Source organism: Pagrus pagrus (assembly GCF_965226575.1).
Source record: "Pagrus pagrus genome assembly, chromosome: 22".
NCBI lineage: Eukaryota > Metazoa > Chordata > Actinopteri > Spariformes > Sparidae > Pagrus > Pagrus pagrus.
Window position 1 is genome coordinate 5,636,474 of NC_140204.1, and position 18,338 is coordinate 5,654,811.

Below are 18,338 nucleotides of genomic sequence, written 5' to 3' on the forward strand. Positions count from 1 at the left end.
GAGTGTTGCGAGTAGCAAAAAATCCAAGTGGTTTTAAGTCCAGTCAAGATAAAATACATACAAGTTACTTTTAAAATCACCACAGTTCATTGTAAATCTCATTCGCAGCCATCCATATGTACAGTACTCTCATGGCACACTTTAAAAAAAAAAAAAGTTATATTCCACAAATTCTTTGCTTTGGTTTGATCATTTTTCTTTTGCTACCATTCCACCGTTCGTCCTCACATCTTCGATGCGGAGGATTCAGTTTTTTGTGTGTGTACATTCTTCCGTCTGGAGTCCAAATCCGAGGGTCCGATTGCTTCCCACAAAAGAAAGGCTGTCGTCGTGCGAGATACGCTGAGATTCGTGTGTCAATTTTGGGATAAAGGCAGCAGGGTGGTCTAAATTTTTTTGGGCCCATCTCCACAGGAAGACCTCAAACCTCAAAAGTTTTTAATGTTTTCCCGTGGTTTAATTCTCTTTTTGACATCCAAAAGGCAATTTCCTTCCCTAAGAATCAACAGAAAATTGATATCCCCATTTATTTTGGCGTGATTGCACTTTTATCTTTGTATATCTTGCTCTCGAAGGGTGGGTTTCACTTAATGGAGAGTGAGGAAGACAAATCCGCTCTCCCTTTTCCCTTTCACAATGTCCTCTTGCAGCATTTTCACAAGCGCAGCCTTCAAAACCCCCAATCTTTCCATCCTTCAATGTATCTGTCCAGGCAAACACTGAGGATCCAAGATTGTCCCACAGCTCCGTCTAAACGACCCCTTTTCCAATCAATGGATCTTCAAAACTCTCCGGCCCACCCATTTATCAATCGTCCCGTCTGTTCCTTTTTTCCTCCATCCATTCCTCTCAGAGGTCCAGGCGGAAGGCGCCGAAGTAGCTGGAGAATCGTCTGCGTTGACCATGGTCGGGGAAGAGACGGAGACGAAGAGCTCATCACCAGCCCTCAGCTCAAACAGTCCTCCCTGGTAGACGGAGTGGAGGGCGTACTCTGCATCTGGAGCCCAGCACTTTGTTCCCACCCCCTTCAGGAGCTGCACAGACGGGAAAATTAAGGTCAGAAAGACATTTAACAGGTTGTATCAATCAAAACGACCACACTATATCAAATGAAAAGGGATAATATACCTGTATGGGGCTTGGGTAGGAGGTTTTCTTGTAGACGCACTGCACCAGCTGGTGGCTGACGCTGCGCTGGTCGCCGTCACTGGCTGCTGGGGACGGATAACGAAAGTACACCTAGAGGCAGGAGAGAGTAAAGTAAAGCCACACGGTCACAATAAAGCACAGTATTGTTTATCTACTGTATGTTCACCTCATGTTGAAGCACTTCGGGGGCTTTTCTGACAACATGGACCCATTTCCATCATGGTTCGCGCACCTAATTTTGATCCTTTTTGGAGCATTTCAACCAAAAATAAATGGCTGATTATAAATTGGGTCGGAACCTAAAAGTTTTTTCCCAGATTAGCATCCAATTTGGTTGATGAGGAGAACGGATCAACGCTTTCATGGGTAGTCTTGGAACCATCTAGCGTACCAGCTAGAGAGAAACCATGTGTGAGATTACCATTGTGATGATTTATGGCTTTTCGCCGTCTGATATGATTTATAAACTGAATTCCTTCAAGTTAAACTTTCCTGAGACATCGTGAGAATGGACAATGTGAGGACATAGTGATCTTGACCTTTGACCTTTGGCCAAAATCTAGTCCGTTCATCCTTGAGTTTGTGCCAAATCTGAAGAAATTCCCTCGAGCTGTTCTTTAGATATTGTTTCATGAGAATACAACTAATGGACGGATTAGGCGAGGCATAAAAACGCTTAATGAGCTAAGATACACGATACTGATTGATTGAGTAGTTAAAAATAAGAAAAATAATCATTATTTTAGGGACTTAAGTCTTCCTCTGAATTACGCAGTACTGAAAGTACAGTGTGCTCACCTGTGAGTACAGGTAGTACCGCCCATCCTGCGGCACTTTCAGCTTCCCGTTCGTCAGGGTCATGTTGTGCAGGTGAGCTCCGAAGCTCTGATTGGCCCACGAGCGGACCACATGGCGGCAGGACTGGTGGAGACCCGGCGTGGGGATCTGGTATGGCGGAAACCCTGTCGGTGAGAAAGGAGGAGTGTTGAGTCCAAATTGTTTGTCCTTTTTTCTGCTTTATTTGAAGACACATGGACGATTTAGAGCGATTAACCTGTTTGCTTGAGTTAACCGTTTAATATGACTTTAACCGACAGTCGGTCAGTATTTTCTTTGTCTTTTAAAAGTCAAGGCATTGGCTCTACACCAGCTCCTTTGCTGGTTCTGAGCCAGCCAGCTATTAGTCAGTAACCAGTGAGTCTTGAGGTTTCCTTCCACATTCAACAAGCATCCTTTCCTGCTACCATGCATCATTTCCCGTCTCCCTCCTCATGTCTTCATTATTCATGTGCACTACAGTAATAGCCTGTAACCTGGCTGCTTCTCTCTCATATGTGAAATTTAAAAATGGGGCGTGAATGTGTTCTTGGTGGGGCTCTGGCTCGCCTAACACACCATTATTTCCTCCACATATTATAATGGTTTATTAGAAACGACATCAAAGGTCAGCCCGTCAAAGCCTCTCGCTGTTGCACTTCCTTATGAGAAGTCAAGGCTGAACACACACACACACACACACACACACACACAGTCACACTCACACACGACGGCATCTTTACCCCTTTGTCAACTCAATGGAAATAACATCAGGGAGCCTTTGCCAGATTGTCAACACCCTTCAGTTCGCACGCCAGCCTCGGATGAAACAATGTGAAATTCTTGGGCAGCTCGCAGACGCACACGAGGAAAAACAGGCCGACTTTCAATTCCATGTTTGAATCGCACACATGCGTTCATCATTACTCTTATCTGTCCTTATAGACATCTGTTTTACAACCGATATTCCTCACTGATATAGCTTTGCTGGTAGGGAAAAAGCCTCTGGGACATAGGAAGTGATACACGTCTTATCTTAACAAATGGTCAGACACAAGGAAGCTGAATCCTGCATTACACATCCAAATGTTTCATATTAGTGCGGATCCTGCACAGGAGTGAATTTGATCCGTGTTTGTGCACCTTAAGGCCCCGATGTCGACCCATTGGGTCAGGGCCACAGTGCTCTAGTCGATGCAGCATGTCCTGGACAGCCCTAGCAAGGCCTCAGGAAGAGCGCCAGGCTTTGAAGCCAGTTTTTGTAGTGGCCAAACCATTTAATCACATCATCAGATGGTCCCAAAAAGACTTTTTCCCATTATATTGTGAAAGAAGTGTCTGTAAAATGGTGGATACGTCTTTTTGAGCCCTGCGACATGACTAGTTTCACTGTCAGAATTTGAGGCATTCGGTCCAATAACATTTGGAAAGTCTAGAAGAGCTGCACGATTAAATTATTGCATTCCCCATCCAAGTTAGCCGGGCGCTAAACCGGGAGTTAGCCGGCTTGGTCGGAGGAAGATCTGGGTATTTTCACAGCCGGGAAGTCGAGCTCGTTATGGCTTCAAAACACCATCGAGCAGCTTTCATGGGAATGAACGGGGCCTTGAAAAATAAAGACTAGAGTAATAAGTATGTATTTCTAGTCACTGATTCTCTTTGAATACATTTCATAACATTTTTATTGTTGCTACTCCACCCTCCCCTTCTTAAATGTGATTTTTCATCCACAAATTGGCAACATTTGGTTCCTCCCACTCGCTGCATCAGTCAAAAAGACATAAGAAGGGAGTAAGCTAATCCTGCATCTTTATTATCTTGATTTGTGGTGGTGTGTCACATGTGTCATAAACCTTCCCCAGACACACAAAGTGTAATATTTGTTTTCTTTCCCGAAGCTCTTCCCTCCTGGAAGTAATAATCCCAGCCTCCCCCCACCGGGACACACATGAGGCCTCACCTTGAGAGCTGGTGTCTCTGAGGGTCAAGTGGGCCGACGGCCTCTGGGTCACCGAGGTCATGAACTTCGACCCCGAGTTGTTGAAAGTGCGAGGCATGGTTCTCGCCTCTGGGGGAGAGAGGAAGTGGGGAAAAATGGTGAGGAATGACGACAATGTGTCGGCGTGAGTGTGTGTTAATGTGTGTGTGTGAGACGGATACTCACCTATGAAGGTTTGTTTGGAGATGATGTTCTCCGTCACCTGAAGGAAAACGAGAAAGGGAAGAAAAAATGATCAGCGACAGGAACATTTGTGGCGCACATGACGAGACTGGGGATTAAAGTCTTTGTGCAAAGATGTTATTCATCTTGAATTGTCCTAATACCACTAGTTAGTGAGTGTGTGTGTGTGTGTGTGTGTTAACTCTGCATGCTTTTAATATCCACAATAAATTTCACATAGGCCGATAGACGCAAACACAAAAACAGGAAATATTTCAGATAGCTTTTGCAATACGACGGCTTTCGCAGCTGTCACCGTCGCCTCCGCAGACACTTCGGTTCGGATGCTGGTATTTAAAAAGCCTCTAAAAGGGGAATTTTACTGTTCGAAGCTGGAAAGGTGGCAGGGTACGCCACATGTAAACAAAGTGAAACCGTATGAAATTGTGTTGTCCTTTAGAGCTAAGCGTTTATTCAGTCGTGAAAACAAAGAAAGATTGTTTGTTAAGTTTGTTTAGACATTAAAAAAAAAATCATTTGTCTCTTCTGATTATAATTTTCTACATAGTGCAGCTTTAAAATGGTTGGTATTGATTTAGTTTGCTGTGAGAGGGCACTTCTTCTGCCTCCCTCTCTGTCCCACTTCATTCATCACAGCGATAAACTATAATTGTTTGCTCTTTTCTTCTTCTTCTGTTTTATTTCTGTGTGTCATCCTTTGCCCTCCAGGGAGCCGCCTCTGTTTCATCTCCCCCAGATGTGGCCAAGGCCATGGAAACACACACACACACACACACACACACACACACACACACAGATGCATTTCCTCACTCTCACACACTCTTCTTCACCGCACACACTAATGCTTTCTCTACCGACTGTCACGCCTTGTTTTTTGTCTTTCCCACTTTGTAAATCACGCTTCAGTCGCCCCCTTTTCCACATTTCAGCCATATTTTTGCCCCTGGTGGTCTTTTTTCCCACCCTTCATTTGTCATTGATCGCCCTTCATTCATAAATCTACTCTGTCCACATGCCAACCTTTCACCTCTTTGACCTCCTCCCTTTATACTGTAGACCATATTCACACGGCGGCCATTTTCTTCTGATTTCACGCACAGGGTTGGAAGCTAAAGTCGCATAAATGTAGACAATCTGACCAATACTTTTAGCATTTCACACTTCCTGGTGGAAAAGACAACAGATAGTGAAATTCAAAGTGACATCGGGCCATATTTCAGGGTAAACAGCACATATTAGGAACCCATTAGCAGCTACTTCCTAGCCAACATTACCATCTGATAAATGATAACGATTTATCAGCAACTGTAAAGATTGGAGGAAGGATAGTGAAAATCTGAAGGGTCATAATTCAAGGTAAAACAACATATTTTTCAGGATTTCTCCTTCATTTTTTCTCTCCAACTTTCTACGTCTACCTTTTTCTCTGCGTCTGTTTGGCTTTCAACCAAAAAAGGTCACGTTAAATCACCTGTTTCTAGTCATGTGGGCCCCCGAAGCAAGGCACCGAGCCCCCTGTGGTATAAATCTCCCTAATTAATTTGCTGAAATGCCACAAAATCCTGAATGTGATTAATCTCACCGCTGTTTCTAACCGTCGTCCAGCTATAACCGTGGTGTTATTCTTGGCAGCGGGGCCTGTTCCTCCTGCAAACGAACACTCAGCCAAACCTGCAAATTGGACATGATCGCTCTGGGGATTGGCGTGTGTGGTGTGTGAGTGTGTGTGTGTGTGTGCGTCCTATGAATGGCAAGTCTGCCCGGCCCCCCTGCGTGTGTGTGTGCCCCCACACTGTATACTCTAAGGGGAACCCAATACAGTAAAGGTACAGAGCGCGACCCGGCCGAGCGAGCTCGTCTCGCTAGGCGTAGCGTGCCTGTCTCGGCCTCACGTTCCTCAAGCTCCGAAAGCAGAAAATTACCCGCACGCACACCCACACACACACTTAAGGCAAGGGAGAAAATTGCCAACAGATTGTCTGCCCTGCATTTGGCTGCAAATCTGGGTGTATTTCTCAGACTTGTGAGCGCTCAGGCCTCTGTCAGGGGGGACTCCAGAACAGCATGTTTTCAATATAGGAGTTCAACACGTCTGCTGTCTTTAACGCCTAAAAACTCACATGGGGAATCTACTGGATGGCTAAAGAGTGAACTCAGCTGTGTGAGGCTGCATGCATAATTTATGTTCACAGCGGTGGAAGCTATGCAAGTCAGCGGCATGAGTAAAGGTGAAACGCCACTGTCAGTGTAGAGTTATAGCCCATTTACAGTGTTTTCTCGCTCACCGTTTGCATCTGGTTTGTATTGGGAGCACATTGTGTGAAGTAAGGTATCAATGCATTAAGTAAAAAGGTGTCAAACCCGCTTGAAATTTAGTGCAAAGGCACAAAATAAATGCGCCAGTTAAGGAGATTTATATATTATATATTTCCAAAATGTTAGATCCATTGACATCAACAGATTAGATCATTTATCAGATCAGAAAAAACAAACAAACAAAAGAGAAACTGGGAAGTTTGTTTTTGTTTATCCTGAAACACGCTTAAAACAAGTTACTTTTGTTTTAGTCCTAAATGAAAAACAAGACTCCAGATGTATAATCGACACCAGACAAGATTAAGTGATGGGTATGTGTTGGTAACGCAGTAAATCTTGGGGTAAAGAAGGTTTCAGTGTCGTGCTAAGAACCAATCGCACGACTGACACTGGGACTCTCTTGGAGCCTCTGGAGGATGCTACAGTACATTTTAAAATCCTCTATAATCCGTCTGCTTCCCCTTCAACACTTTTGAGCCGCCACAATGTTTTCCAGATGATGCTTTTAGGTGCGAGGCTAACAAGCAGCAAGATAAAAACTAGCTCTGAGTTGCTAGCCCTGGTGTTTGCAAGCCAGACTTCATTCAAATATCGGTCGGTTTTGTATCGTCTTGCTAACCGGCTGAACGAACATACTCTGTGGATTGTCAGTAGACTCTGGTATCGGTATCGAGAAGGTTTTTTCTATTCTGATACAGACTCCAGAATTTCGTGTATCAGATGCTACCGAGTACCGATCCATCTCCAGGAAGTTATGTTACGGATGTGTCTTCGAACAAAATTGTTGGGTTGCATGTAGGCGATGTGGACGTTGCTGGGATGTAGCAGGTTTTCTAAAAGATAAATTATTTGGTGCATAAACTTGTTAACTTGTTGATACCGATTCCAGCATTTAAGGCAGCATCAGAGGCATTTCCGATTCTGGTTATTGGATTTGTACAACCCTCATTGTCAGTTAAGATCTCAGACAATTTAGATGATTTAAGGTGGTTACATATTTTGTAGAAATCTGCGTTAGGGTTCGTGTTTGTACCTAGGTTTCATTACACCACTACCCGTGACTCTCCTAAATGGAAAACTGGTAGAGCTAATGGTTGGATTTCTTGCGGTCTGACCACATCCCAACACTTACAGCTACGTAGAAACAGTCAGTTTAACCTGCTGGCACTTGCAGCTTGAAGTTATTATTCTGCCATTCAAGTGAAATATCAATCACGTCATCATAATCCCAGATAACGAGGACATTAGCTTGTTATAGCCCTTTGCTAATGACAACAGCAATGCATTGATTTCATCTGAATTCAATTTATAAGAAAGCCTAACTTGTACCAAAGACTACACTGACATGTAGGCACAACAATCCCCTTTAATGTCATAAAGTCTGATCCAATATCACACTTAATAGCCCTGTATTAAAAAATTCCTGGATCCGTCTCTTTATCTGGAAAACTTTTTTTTCATCCTCCGTCCAAGTTTCATGGAAATCGGCTCTGTAGCTTTTGTGTAATCCTGCTGACAGACCGACCAACCACCAAATGGACGCGAGCGGAAACATTGGCGGAGGTCATAACAACCCGACACAGTAACGAAACATGGCACAAGTCCCCCACAGTAATGACCTGGTAACGAAAAACCTCCAATCTAACAAACAGGGCAATCACGAGTTATTGGAGCCCACTTAATTGGGGCAAATAAAATGAATGGTGAGGCTACAACATTTTAATACACCACAGGGCCAATGGTCAACTTGGCTAAAGACGAGCTCGGCCTCACTTTACCGTAGGTTATATGTTTTTGTTCTTGGCTGCAGTGAGCAGTATGCGGTATTTGGCTGCAACAAAGGAGTCGGAGTTTTAGCAAATCCATCTTCCATTTTCCACTCTGCTAGGCCAAATGGTCTCTCTGAGCAGTTGGGACCATTTATTCTGTCAGATATCTCACTCCATAAGTTATATAAGAACCAGCACCATCGGTGTATATGTATGTACGAGTCTGTCTTCCCCTTCAACACCTTCTCTTCTTGTTTAAGCATTTTACTTAATCTTACTGATCATTTCCGAGCTGCTTCTCGGTTAACAGAAACCAGAAACAGTGGCTGTTGTCATTTGGCATCAACATCCGTCCTGGGTGATCTTATCAAAAGTGGACAGCCTTACGCTGTTCACGCCTGTTCACGTCTAGCATTAATGATTGATCTAACGTCCAAATGTTTGTAAAATCTGACATGTTTATCGTCAATAAAATCTTCATAAATGTAGTGTAAGCAGCGTTGCAGCGACAAACGGACAAGGAATGAAACAACTTAATGTTTTGCATTTAATGCCGAATTTCCAAGAAGGCATGACTAACTTTGAATTTGTTGAACCAAAGTTTTGCAAAGTTTGTTAAGTTTCTCCGCACTCAACAACTCTTAAAATCACACAATTAGTTCAGGGAGTATTGTAGTAACGTCTTCAATTAGCTAAAAAACAGCGTTGTTTTTGTTGTCTTGCAGAGGATGTCAGTTGAGTAAGCGACATCTAAATGCAGACAGACATGTGTGTACATACTGTTGAAAGAATGCGGTCACATATGTTCCAGACCACGTCTGAATGTGGTCCTAGGTGTGTCCCGGGCGTGTTCAGTCCTGCATTTAGAGCTGTCCACTTGCAATCGGATCACTCTGGACAGATGTTGATACCAAATGTGAACACCCTCAAAGGCTGGAAAGGTCATGAGCAGGATTGCGTGGCATGCCTGCCTTCGGGGCACCGAGATGACCTGTGATAGCTTCATTTAAATGCTCCCACAGCTTTACTTGACTTTTTCTAACACGTCTAACTCTTTGTCTTATCAGCAAACATGATAAGTGAGGCGATAATATTCCCAGAGGCGTCGTAGATTTCTGTCCCCATAGTTCAGTCGTTATTCTAGCTTTCATAAATGGACAATTTGAGGCGCGGATACTGTTTGGGCAGGTTGTAACACAATGACGCCGAGCACGATCCTGCAAGAAAGTCTTTCTGTTGCATAAATGAAACCCAGATGTAACGTTAAACTTTACCTTTCTAACCATAAACCGAACCGTTAATACGGCCAGAACTTCTCCATTCTGTGAAATGTTGCGATTAAACTTTAGCAATAAAGAAAAGCAATAAATGCTGAACATCTGACCGTGCCAGAAGGTTAACAATAACCTCTTTTCCCCGGTGTGGAGCGAAGGCTTCTGGGCCTGCTCTCTGACACCAGGAAGTAGGTCATGTTTACGTATTTGTTATCTTTGTCCTTAACGAGCATTTTCACGGTTGTCACGTGGTTGACTGTGAAAGACAACACTCCTTCCATCATTAAGTGGAGCCTGAAGTCTCTGATGTGTCAAGCCTCAAAGTTCAAGTTTACTGCCAGCATGACCTTAAGTGTGTGCACGTACACTCGCCCGACGCCAGAGCGCTGCCGGTGTTGGCTTCTTACAGGCCTTAGGTCAGACTGTGACGACACCTTTCCAGCTGCAATAACAACAACAGCAAATAAACTGTAAAACTGGAGACAAAGGAGACAAAAATACTCAGATTTCTGATTACTTTGTCTGGACTAACGCTGAAAAAAAGGAGAGTAAGAGAGTGAGACAAGATGGTGTGAGTGAATGCTTAAACATTCCTCTCTGGCAGGTCTTATCCACCGAATGCCTCCTGTTGAAGCTGTTGCCACAGCTCGAACTACTGATATCACAACGGGAGTTTCACCTTTTGAAGTGCACTTTCATAAAGTTTGGAGACTTAAAGGAGATTCGACAGCGTCTCTCCTGCTACGCTCCACTGTACTCTGAACTCAGAAATAAACAACCTCCAACGGGCCTCCGAAGTTCAACTGAACCGCCAGCCGAGTATAAACGAGCCTCGAGTAAAACGATACAACCGTCACTGCCCACATACTTCCATGCGTCCTTCACGTCGGCACGGATGTTGAGCAATATAACCACTAGAGGGCGCTGCTGAGAGTCAGATCACTTTTCCTTTTTCCTTCGCGAAGAAACATCAAGTCAAAAACTTCTCCACAACTTCTGCGACTACCGGAGGGGCTGCTCCGTTGGTCCGTATCTGTAAATTATCAGGAAACGTAACCATCCTCAACCATTTTTAATATTACGTAACAAGAAAAAACACTAATTAGCTGTTTAGGGCGCAGCTGGAAAATGATTTCACACTTGAATGATTCAGGAAAAAGACCCCCGCACACTGTCCACCTCACTGGTGGACAGTGTGCGGGGGTCTTTTTCCTGATTTTGTCGGCCTTCGGTCTTCTCCTACGCACCTGTCGATCTTAAGTCGTGCATCTGAACATCATTGACGGATCAAACTGTTCCTATTCGTGTCCCGGTTCAAACTTGCAGAAGCATTGTGACTGTGCAACCCCTACTGGCGACTGACGAAGCCATTTGTAAAGAGTAAACGTGAGAGTCCGAGCATGAAGAGCGAGACGGCGGTGCCAAAAATCAAGAAGCCGGTGGGAAAAAAGGGGAGAACCAGAGAGCGAAAGATGATGGACAATTATGGGAAACAAGAGAAGAAGAGGAATGAGGATAAAAAAAGAAAAAAGAAACACAGAGGAGAGTCAGAGTGGACAAGTATGGAGAAAAAAAAAGGACTGAAAGAGAGGATTGAGAGAGGAAAAGGAGGAGAGTGAAAGAGGGACAAGTATGCACATGAAGGAGCGTTTCTTCTGCAGATTAGCAGTAGCTGCAACCCAATACTTTAATATGCTGCTCGACCCCGACAGGCCTGGACTTGAAGTGTGTGTGTGTGTGTGTGTGTCAGCAGTGTGTAGTTCTTCGAGCTACGGCGACAAACTCTTATCAAGCCCGATCTGGTCTAAGAGGCTTCTCAGTCCTCCGACTCATGTATGTGTGTTGATCCAGTTTCGCTGTGCACGTTTTAAAATGTGACTTTTGGGAAGTGTGGTGCAGGAAAATCGCAGCAATCGGTCGAGGAGATGTGAACCAAAGATGGAGACGAAATGCCTCAGTGTTTGTGTGTGTGCCGGCTAATGTTGGACCTCAAGTTGGAACGGTGATTAATAAGTAACTCGGACTTTGTTTAAAACCAGATTGGTGGGTAGATTTGGAGGAAAGAGGAATGTACACAAAGCGTTTCTGACATGCTTTCGCTCAGGCCAAGTCAAAGGGAGCGTTTAATCATCGTCTGCACAGGAAACTGGCACCAGCTGATAATCTTAATCTCATTGTTCAGTATTTTGAAGGTATATTTGGATTTATTCAAACCAAACACCTCTGCGTCGACCATCTGTCTCGTTCTCGTCTTGCTTTTTTTTCCCTTTTTCTTCACAATCTCTCTTCTTTCCAAAAAGTCTCCCCTGAGCCAGAAAAGTAATTGATGCCTGACGGGGTAAGCTCCATGGAAAATTGTACCTCAGGTGATTCTCCACGCACACGTCTGCACTGAATTTTTAATGTCGATTCTTTGCTCTTTAAACAATGTTCCATCATTCGAGCGTCCAACACATCTCCAGCGCCGCGCCAAAGTGGATACAATATCTTTACCAACCTATAAACTGCTCCCCAACACAACTCTCAGCTCGGGGGACATTGAACATTGTCCAACACCTTCAGCCACACAACCAGCCAGACCTTGTCCTAATTCATTTTTTTTTTTTATTAGTTTAACTTCAGAAAATAAAAGCCTGGCCTCTTTCTATCATACTTTGTAATGTGAAAAAAGTATTTCCAGGGTAATAAATCTTGTTTGGTTGTCAAATAAGAATTCGAGCTTTTTTCCTACAGTGGAAATCACAATGGAAAAATAAAGAGACGTGACAGCAGATTAAAGAACGCAACCGCAAATAGTAAAACAAACCAAAGATAAGAAAAACAAAACTGCAAACAAGGACAAACACAACTGCAAATACGGACAAACACAACTGCGAACAAGGACACACTGAGCTGAGAGCGATCCTGAGTCATCTGACTGTGATTTACTCACTCTTGGTCCAAACAGGAATCGCTCATTAGCGGTTTACCGTTGAAAAGCAGCGGGTAAAGGTTTTATGACAGGTAATGCACCAGTGGCCGACTCGATGCCAGTCCCTGATAACCGACCTGTTTGCTGTGGGAGTTTCCTGCCAGACAAATGTTGTGTACAGCTGAAGGAAGCAGTCGACTTCACACACACGAAGAAAGAAGAGATTGATATCACCCTTTATTGCTTGTCGGGTTCAGTTTCACCAAGTCGCGTAGATGAGACCCTTCCTCTCGCTCTTTTATCGATTTCAGCGCACAGTTTCTCAACCGAGAACAAAAACAGGAAAGCGCTGTTGATACACAACAAACGGTGCGTTACAGAGTCGTTTCTCCTTTACACAGCATGTGTATCTACCTTCTTATGTGTTTGTTTGTGTTTCTTTCTTTATTGTTCTCTCTGGTTCCTCCGCAAAACCTCTAAACAACTGTACGCACATGTGCACGGAGAAGACAGCGTGTCGTCCATTCTGCCTGCTGTTGTGGCTTCTGATTTCCATGTAGTTCACTGTAATGCACATCATGTCTTTGGGCTCCTCTTACCTTCCCAAGATAAGCAGCAGATGTTTGTGAACACACTGTTTCAACTGATTTCGCCACTGAACTAAAGTAACCGCAAATTCCCCAGACTCCCTTTAAAAATCTGCCAATTTTTGAGATTTGTTGAGAGAGAAGAAATGTAATAAACTTTTCCAGAACAGCTACGATGAAGTCTTAGTAGTTTGTGCCTTCTTGCAAATTCTGTATTATATGCAACACATTAAGTTGTCCCTTTCCTAGCATCAGATACATTTAGCATTGACAAAAACTTAAAAATACAGTAAACAGAAATCAATATAGGCCTCTTTGTTGTCACCCCTGGAGAAAATCCACAGACTCCCTTTAAAAACTGTGCAATTCAGTGAGTTCCTGACTCAGGAGAAACTTTATAAACTCTGTGAAACGATGTCTATGACACAGTCTTGATTATTTGGGCCTTCTTGAAAATTCAGCATTCAACGCAATATACAAAGTTGTTTCTGTCCTTTTTAAAAAGTATCAGTCAGTGTCAGAATATTTAGCAGATGTTGGAACAAACGGTTTCAACTGATTTCAACATTTAATTGAGAGCAAACATGTCAAATTTAAGAATTCCCCAGACTCCATTAAAAAAATTGAGAGTTGTTGCGCTGAGAAATACTTAATAAACATTGTGCAACTCTGTTATGACAAAGTCTGGGCCTATTTGGGCCTCCTTGTAATTTCGTCATATGTTAAACATGAAGATATTTCTTTTTTCTTAAATACATCATGTCTGTTGAACCCGGCCATGTACGTGTTTATTTGCATATATAGCAGGAAAAGTGAGATCTGGTCACAAGTGGTGACTCAAGATGCATGTGGAGACTTATTATAGACGCAAGTTAATCCCAGGTATAAACATGCTCTTAGTGTCTCTCTCGCTCTTTCTGTTACCCTTAATCTCTTTCACAACATGGTTTTTACTCCTTAGGAGACAAACAGCATGAAACTAGGGCAGGGGTGGGGTTGTTTTACAGCCTCAGTCTTGTGTTCGTTGGACTCTCAGTGTTTTAAGTTTCGTTTCACACAAGCAAATACTTATACCAGTATCGATAACTGTACGAGTACGTCATTATGAAGGCTTATGTTCTCTGGTGTATGACAATACAAACTGCAAAGACGAGGTATTTCAGGAGATTTTCTGTTCCAACCTTTATGTTCTCAATCAAAATGTGTGATATACGAACAATCAAAGATGTTGATTGGAAAAAAAGGACATATGGAAACACAACATACATAGCCTCTGCATTTTATATCAGACACTTTCGCAATGGACTGGATGTTGTGATAGGCATGAAAACATCTTGGCAGTTTTTTATCGTTTCAGCAAGAACTTTGACCAACTTTCAGTCGGTGCTGACAAACCACAAGTTATTGGATTGATGTGTGAGACAAAACAAAACCTTTTACACGCCTGTGGTGCAGAAACAACATACCACATGTTTACATGTTTATGACGCTACTTTCATGTCTGGAGGTGGACATTGTATTTTAAGGCTTTTAAGGTGTTTTATTCTGATACTAGTAAGTTTGCATGTAGATGAGATAGTTGCAGTTTGACTCTTGCAAATGCAAAAGCTGAAATTGTTCCAACACAATAAAAAAACGCTGATTCATCTACATTCATCTTCCTTAAAGTTGTCGTAATGTTCCCTATCCTAATGACTCCACCCATCTGCTGCATCTGGCAGGTCAAAACAAACGCTTAGATTCAGTCTGGCCCTGACTCGCCTGTCTGTGGTTAACACTAAATCATCTCTAAAGACCACAACTTCCTTCGACTACAGTGCAAAAATACAAAGCCGTGCATTTTCTGAAAACCAATCTGGTGAGTCTTTCCAAACATGCAAGGTGGAGAGGCTCAACCGCTTCATGTTTAGACTGTCAAAATGAGCCCATTCATCAAATGTACAGCGAGGTTTCAGTGCGATGACTTCATGGGAGTCGTGTGTTTATTCTCTTATCTCACAGTCGTGTTTATGCCAACTCGTCCATTTTTATTTGTCATGCTGACAGCAGAGGCAGCAGACTGCGGTCCTGGAAGTATGCGCACATCTATGTAATCGCTATAAATAAAAAGAGATAAAAAGTGTCGAGACAGTGTGATCAAGACATGATGTTGGACAACAATTTGAGGATTCACAGAAACTCTTCCTGCAGACAGTGCTGTTCTGTGGGGCCTCTATTTTTTCCACAGAAGGAACTATAATCAACAAAAACACCCTTGATGGTGGGAATGAATCCACGTCTTCATCAGACGTGACAAAAAATGTCACATTTTCACGGCTGCAGCAGAGCCTGCAGGAACAGCGACAATGTTGGGCCTGTTCGTACCAATAGACCTACTGTTGAGTTCATAAAAAGCCAAAAGCCAAGTTGTGTTATTATCACAATGTTTGGTCTATAAATGCTCCATGTACTAATATGAAGAGACTGGTCTGATCTAAACTGAAGGGTGACCTTATAAAGGTTTACTGGAGTAGTGCTGCCTGATTTAACCTCAGAACAATACAAAATCAAAGATGCTGATAAAAAACCATAACATTTTTTTATATTTGTAACAAAACGTAATAGCACAGTGATTCAGTGTTTGATCATATTATAAAACAGGACACTAGAATAAAATAGTGATGGAAAAATACAACCCAAAAATCCTTTAACAGCATGTAAATGAATGAGGAATCACTCTGTGCACTTGTGACAGGACAGAAGAAACTCTGCGCACTTGTGACAGGACAGAGGAAACTCTGCACACTTGTGACAGGACAGAAGAAACTGCGCACTTGTGACAGGACAGAGGAAACTCTGCACACGTGTGACAGGACGGAAGAAACTCTGCACACTTGTGACAGGACAAAAGAAACTCTGTGCACTTGTGTCAGGACAGAGGAAACTCTGCATGCTTGTGACAGGACAGAAGAAACTCTGTGCACTTGTGTCAGGACAGAAGAAACTCTGCACACTTGTGACAGGACAGAAGAAACTCTGTGCACTTGTGTCAGGACAGAGGAAACTCTGCCTGCTTGTGGCAGGACAGAAGAAACTCTGTGCACTTGTGTCAGGACAGAGGAAACTCTGCATGCTTGTGACAGGACAGAAGAAACTCTGCACACTTCTGACATGACAGAGGAAACTCTGCACACTTGTGACAGGACAGAAGAAACTCTGTGCACTTGTGACAGGACAGAAGAAACTCTGCATGCTTGTGACAGGACAGAGGAAACTCTGCACACTTGAGACAGGACAGAGGAAACTCCGTGCACTTGCACCATGTGCTTTAGACCATGCGCCATAGATCGTCTAAATAGGGCCCACGGTCTCCAACGTTAACTTGTCCACTCACGGGACAATCAACGTTGGTAAGATGTATTTATACCATTTACTCTTGTAAAACAATGCCTCCTTTGTGGAGCAGTTTATCCTTCATCAGAGGAGGGTTAGATAAAGCAAATCCAAAAAATGAATGCATATTTACACAACCCCTTACAAGCATATCCAGTGATCAGTGATTCTGATGAACTGACTGATGTTGACGGAAAACCTGCATTTCAAATGCTCTTGTGACTGATTGTCATCCAAATTTCTTATGTTTTGATAACCAGCTCATAATGAAACTCATACTCCCCGCTGCATTCTGAAGAAAACTGAACCCTGACCAAGCCTTAATTTAGTGTTATTTCCCCTTTAGGAGACGTAAGCTGAGAAGTGTCGCAATCTGCTGATGTTTGTTATTGCTCACACATGTATCGTCAAGTTTATTCAACCACTCACTGCGGTTTACCCTCTCCTTAAACCCTGCACACTCATATTTACTCGATTTCCACTCGTTTGCTCTCATATGACAACATCGAGCTGGAATTTTAAGGTTGGTCAGGAAATCGATTGGTGCATCTGTACATTGCTTACTGAAGAAGGGAAGTGTTGTCAGGCTTTATGGCCGAGTAAAGTAATACAAGTTAAAGCTGCACATGTGCTGTAGGAATGCTGACTGTGAGCTTCATTATATGAGTTTGGAGAAACCCCTGGGAATGCGCTGTATATGGACTTAAAGGTGAATATAACATAATTCGACCGACGTGAGCGTTCTGCTTTGGGGAAATTCCCCAAAGATAATAAGAATTTGGCGTTTAGCATTTTAATACATATATCGTGACTGCACTGAAGCTTCTTGTGTTTTCTATAGCTGACGCTAAAGAGGCTGAAGAAACTTGAGTATCTCGGTGAAGGAGTCGGGATGTAGTAAAGATGGAGGGGCTTTCGGGGGTCGCTGGACAGGAACTCGGCCTGAGGGATGAATGAGGAGAGGGAGGGTGGTCGACGCCAGACACAGAGGTCTTTTGTGTTTGTGTATCAGCTGGAAATCGCTAACAGCGCTGCAGCCCTCCACCCCTCCCGTGTGTGTGTGTGTGGGTGTGTGTGTGTGTATACACAGCATGTCAGTGACTGACATTTGCTTTTGAATAGCCAACTGTAGAGCAGAATGAGATAAGAAGGTGCTGCCCCAGATCAGACCAAGTGTCCGTCACTCGAAATAACAAAGGGGTTGCGTCATTCCACCCTTCATCGTTATCCGAGAGACAGATGACCTACTTCTGATCAGTTTTGATTTATGACCTGTTCCCACAGGAGACTTACATACATTTGTTTTTCTAAAATCTTTTTGCCGTCTAAAACCATAAGCTTCACCTTGTGCTAGCTTAAATTCAAAGCAGACGCAAATATATATCACAGTGTGACTGTAATCTCTTTTATTATCAACAGATCCAGTGGAAATCCACCCAAGCTAACAATTAGTGCCAATAGCGGGGGTTATGTTTACTGTGTTGTTGAGAAGACTCAAATGAAAGTCCACCCTCCCTCTTGTGGTATTCGAATTAGGTAATCATCTGTAAGCTCCAAGTTCAAGATTTCGAAATGTGTTAAGAGGTGGCGGAGGCGATAATCTGTTAAATTAACCAACATGTATACCATAAATCACTCTAGTTGGCTTCCACTTTGGACTCGTGTTCACCCCAGTGGTTGCTCGGTGCTTTTATCTGGCCTACTGTAGTCTGTACATGTTACGCATTTTACACAAAGTTTCACAGCGCTGTGCTGTGTCCAAAAACTGGTGCCACAATCCCCGAAACAAAAAATGCGTACCGTCTTGTTTTGCCTGTGATTCGCGCAACACCGCACCTTCCTCAATAGTTTCATTTGAAGTCGGTAATTCATATATATCCTATTAAAAAAGTAGTAGAGTGACATAAGCATCCCTTGTTCTGCAACACAGCAGAGAGGCACACCTTGTGTCACCAAATGTGT

The 18,338-nt window shown here is 43.2% G+C and overlaps 1 protein-coding gene across 1 annotated transcript in view; it reads right to left on the minus strand.

Annotated features, from left to right (window-relative positions):
- Nucleotides 1-6: 6 nt before the first annotated feature.
- tnfsf10l (TNF superfamily member 10, like) overlaps nucleotides 7-18,338 on the minus strand; it is a 54,464-nt gene continuing 36,132 nt past the window's right edge. Inside the window, 6 exon segments of the mRNA XM_084343849.1 lie at nucleotides 7-887; nucleotides 890-1,034; nucleotides 1,129-1,239; nucleotides 1,948-2,111; nucleotides 3,926-4,033; nucleotides 4,130-4,166. Coding sequence (XP_084199975.1) covers nucleotides 850-887; nucleotides 890-1,034; nucleotides 1,129-1,239; nucleotides 1,948-2,111; nucleotides 3,926-4,033; nucleotides 4,130-4,166 — 603 coding nt within the window. The 3' untranslated portion in view covers nucleotides 7-849.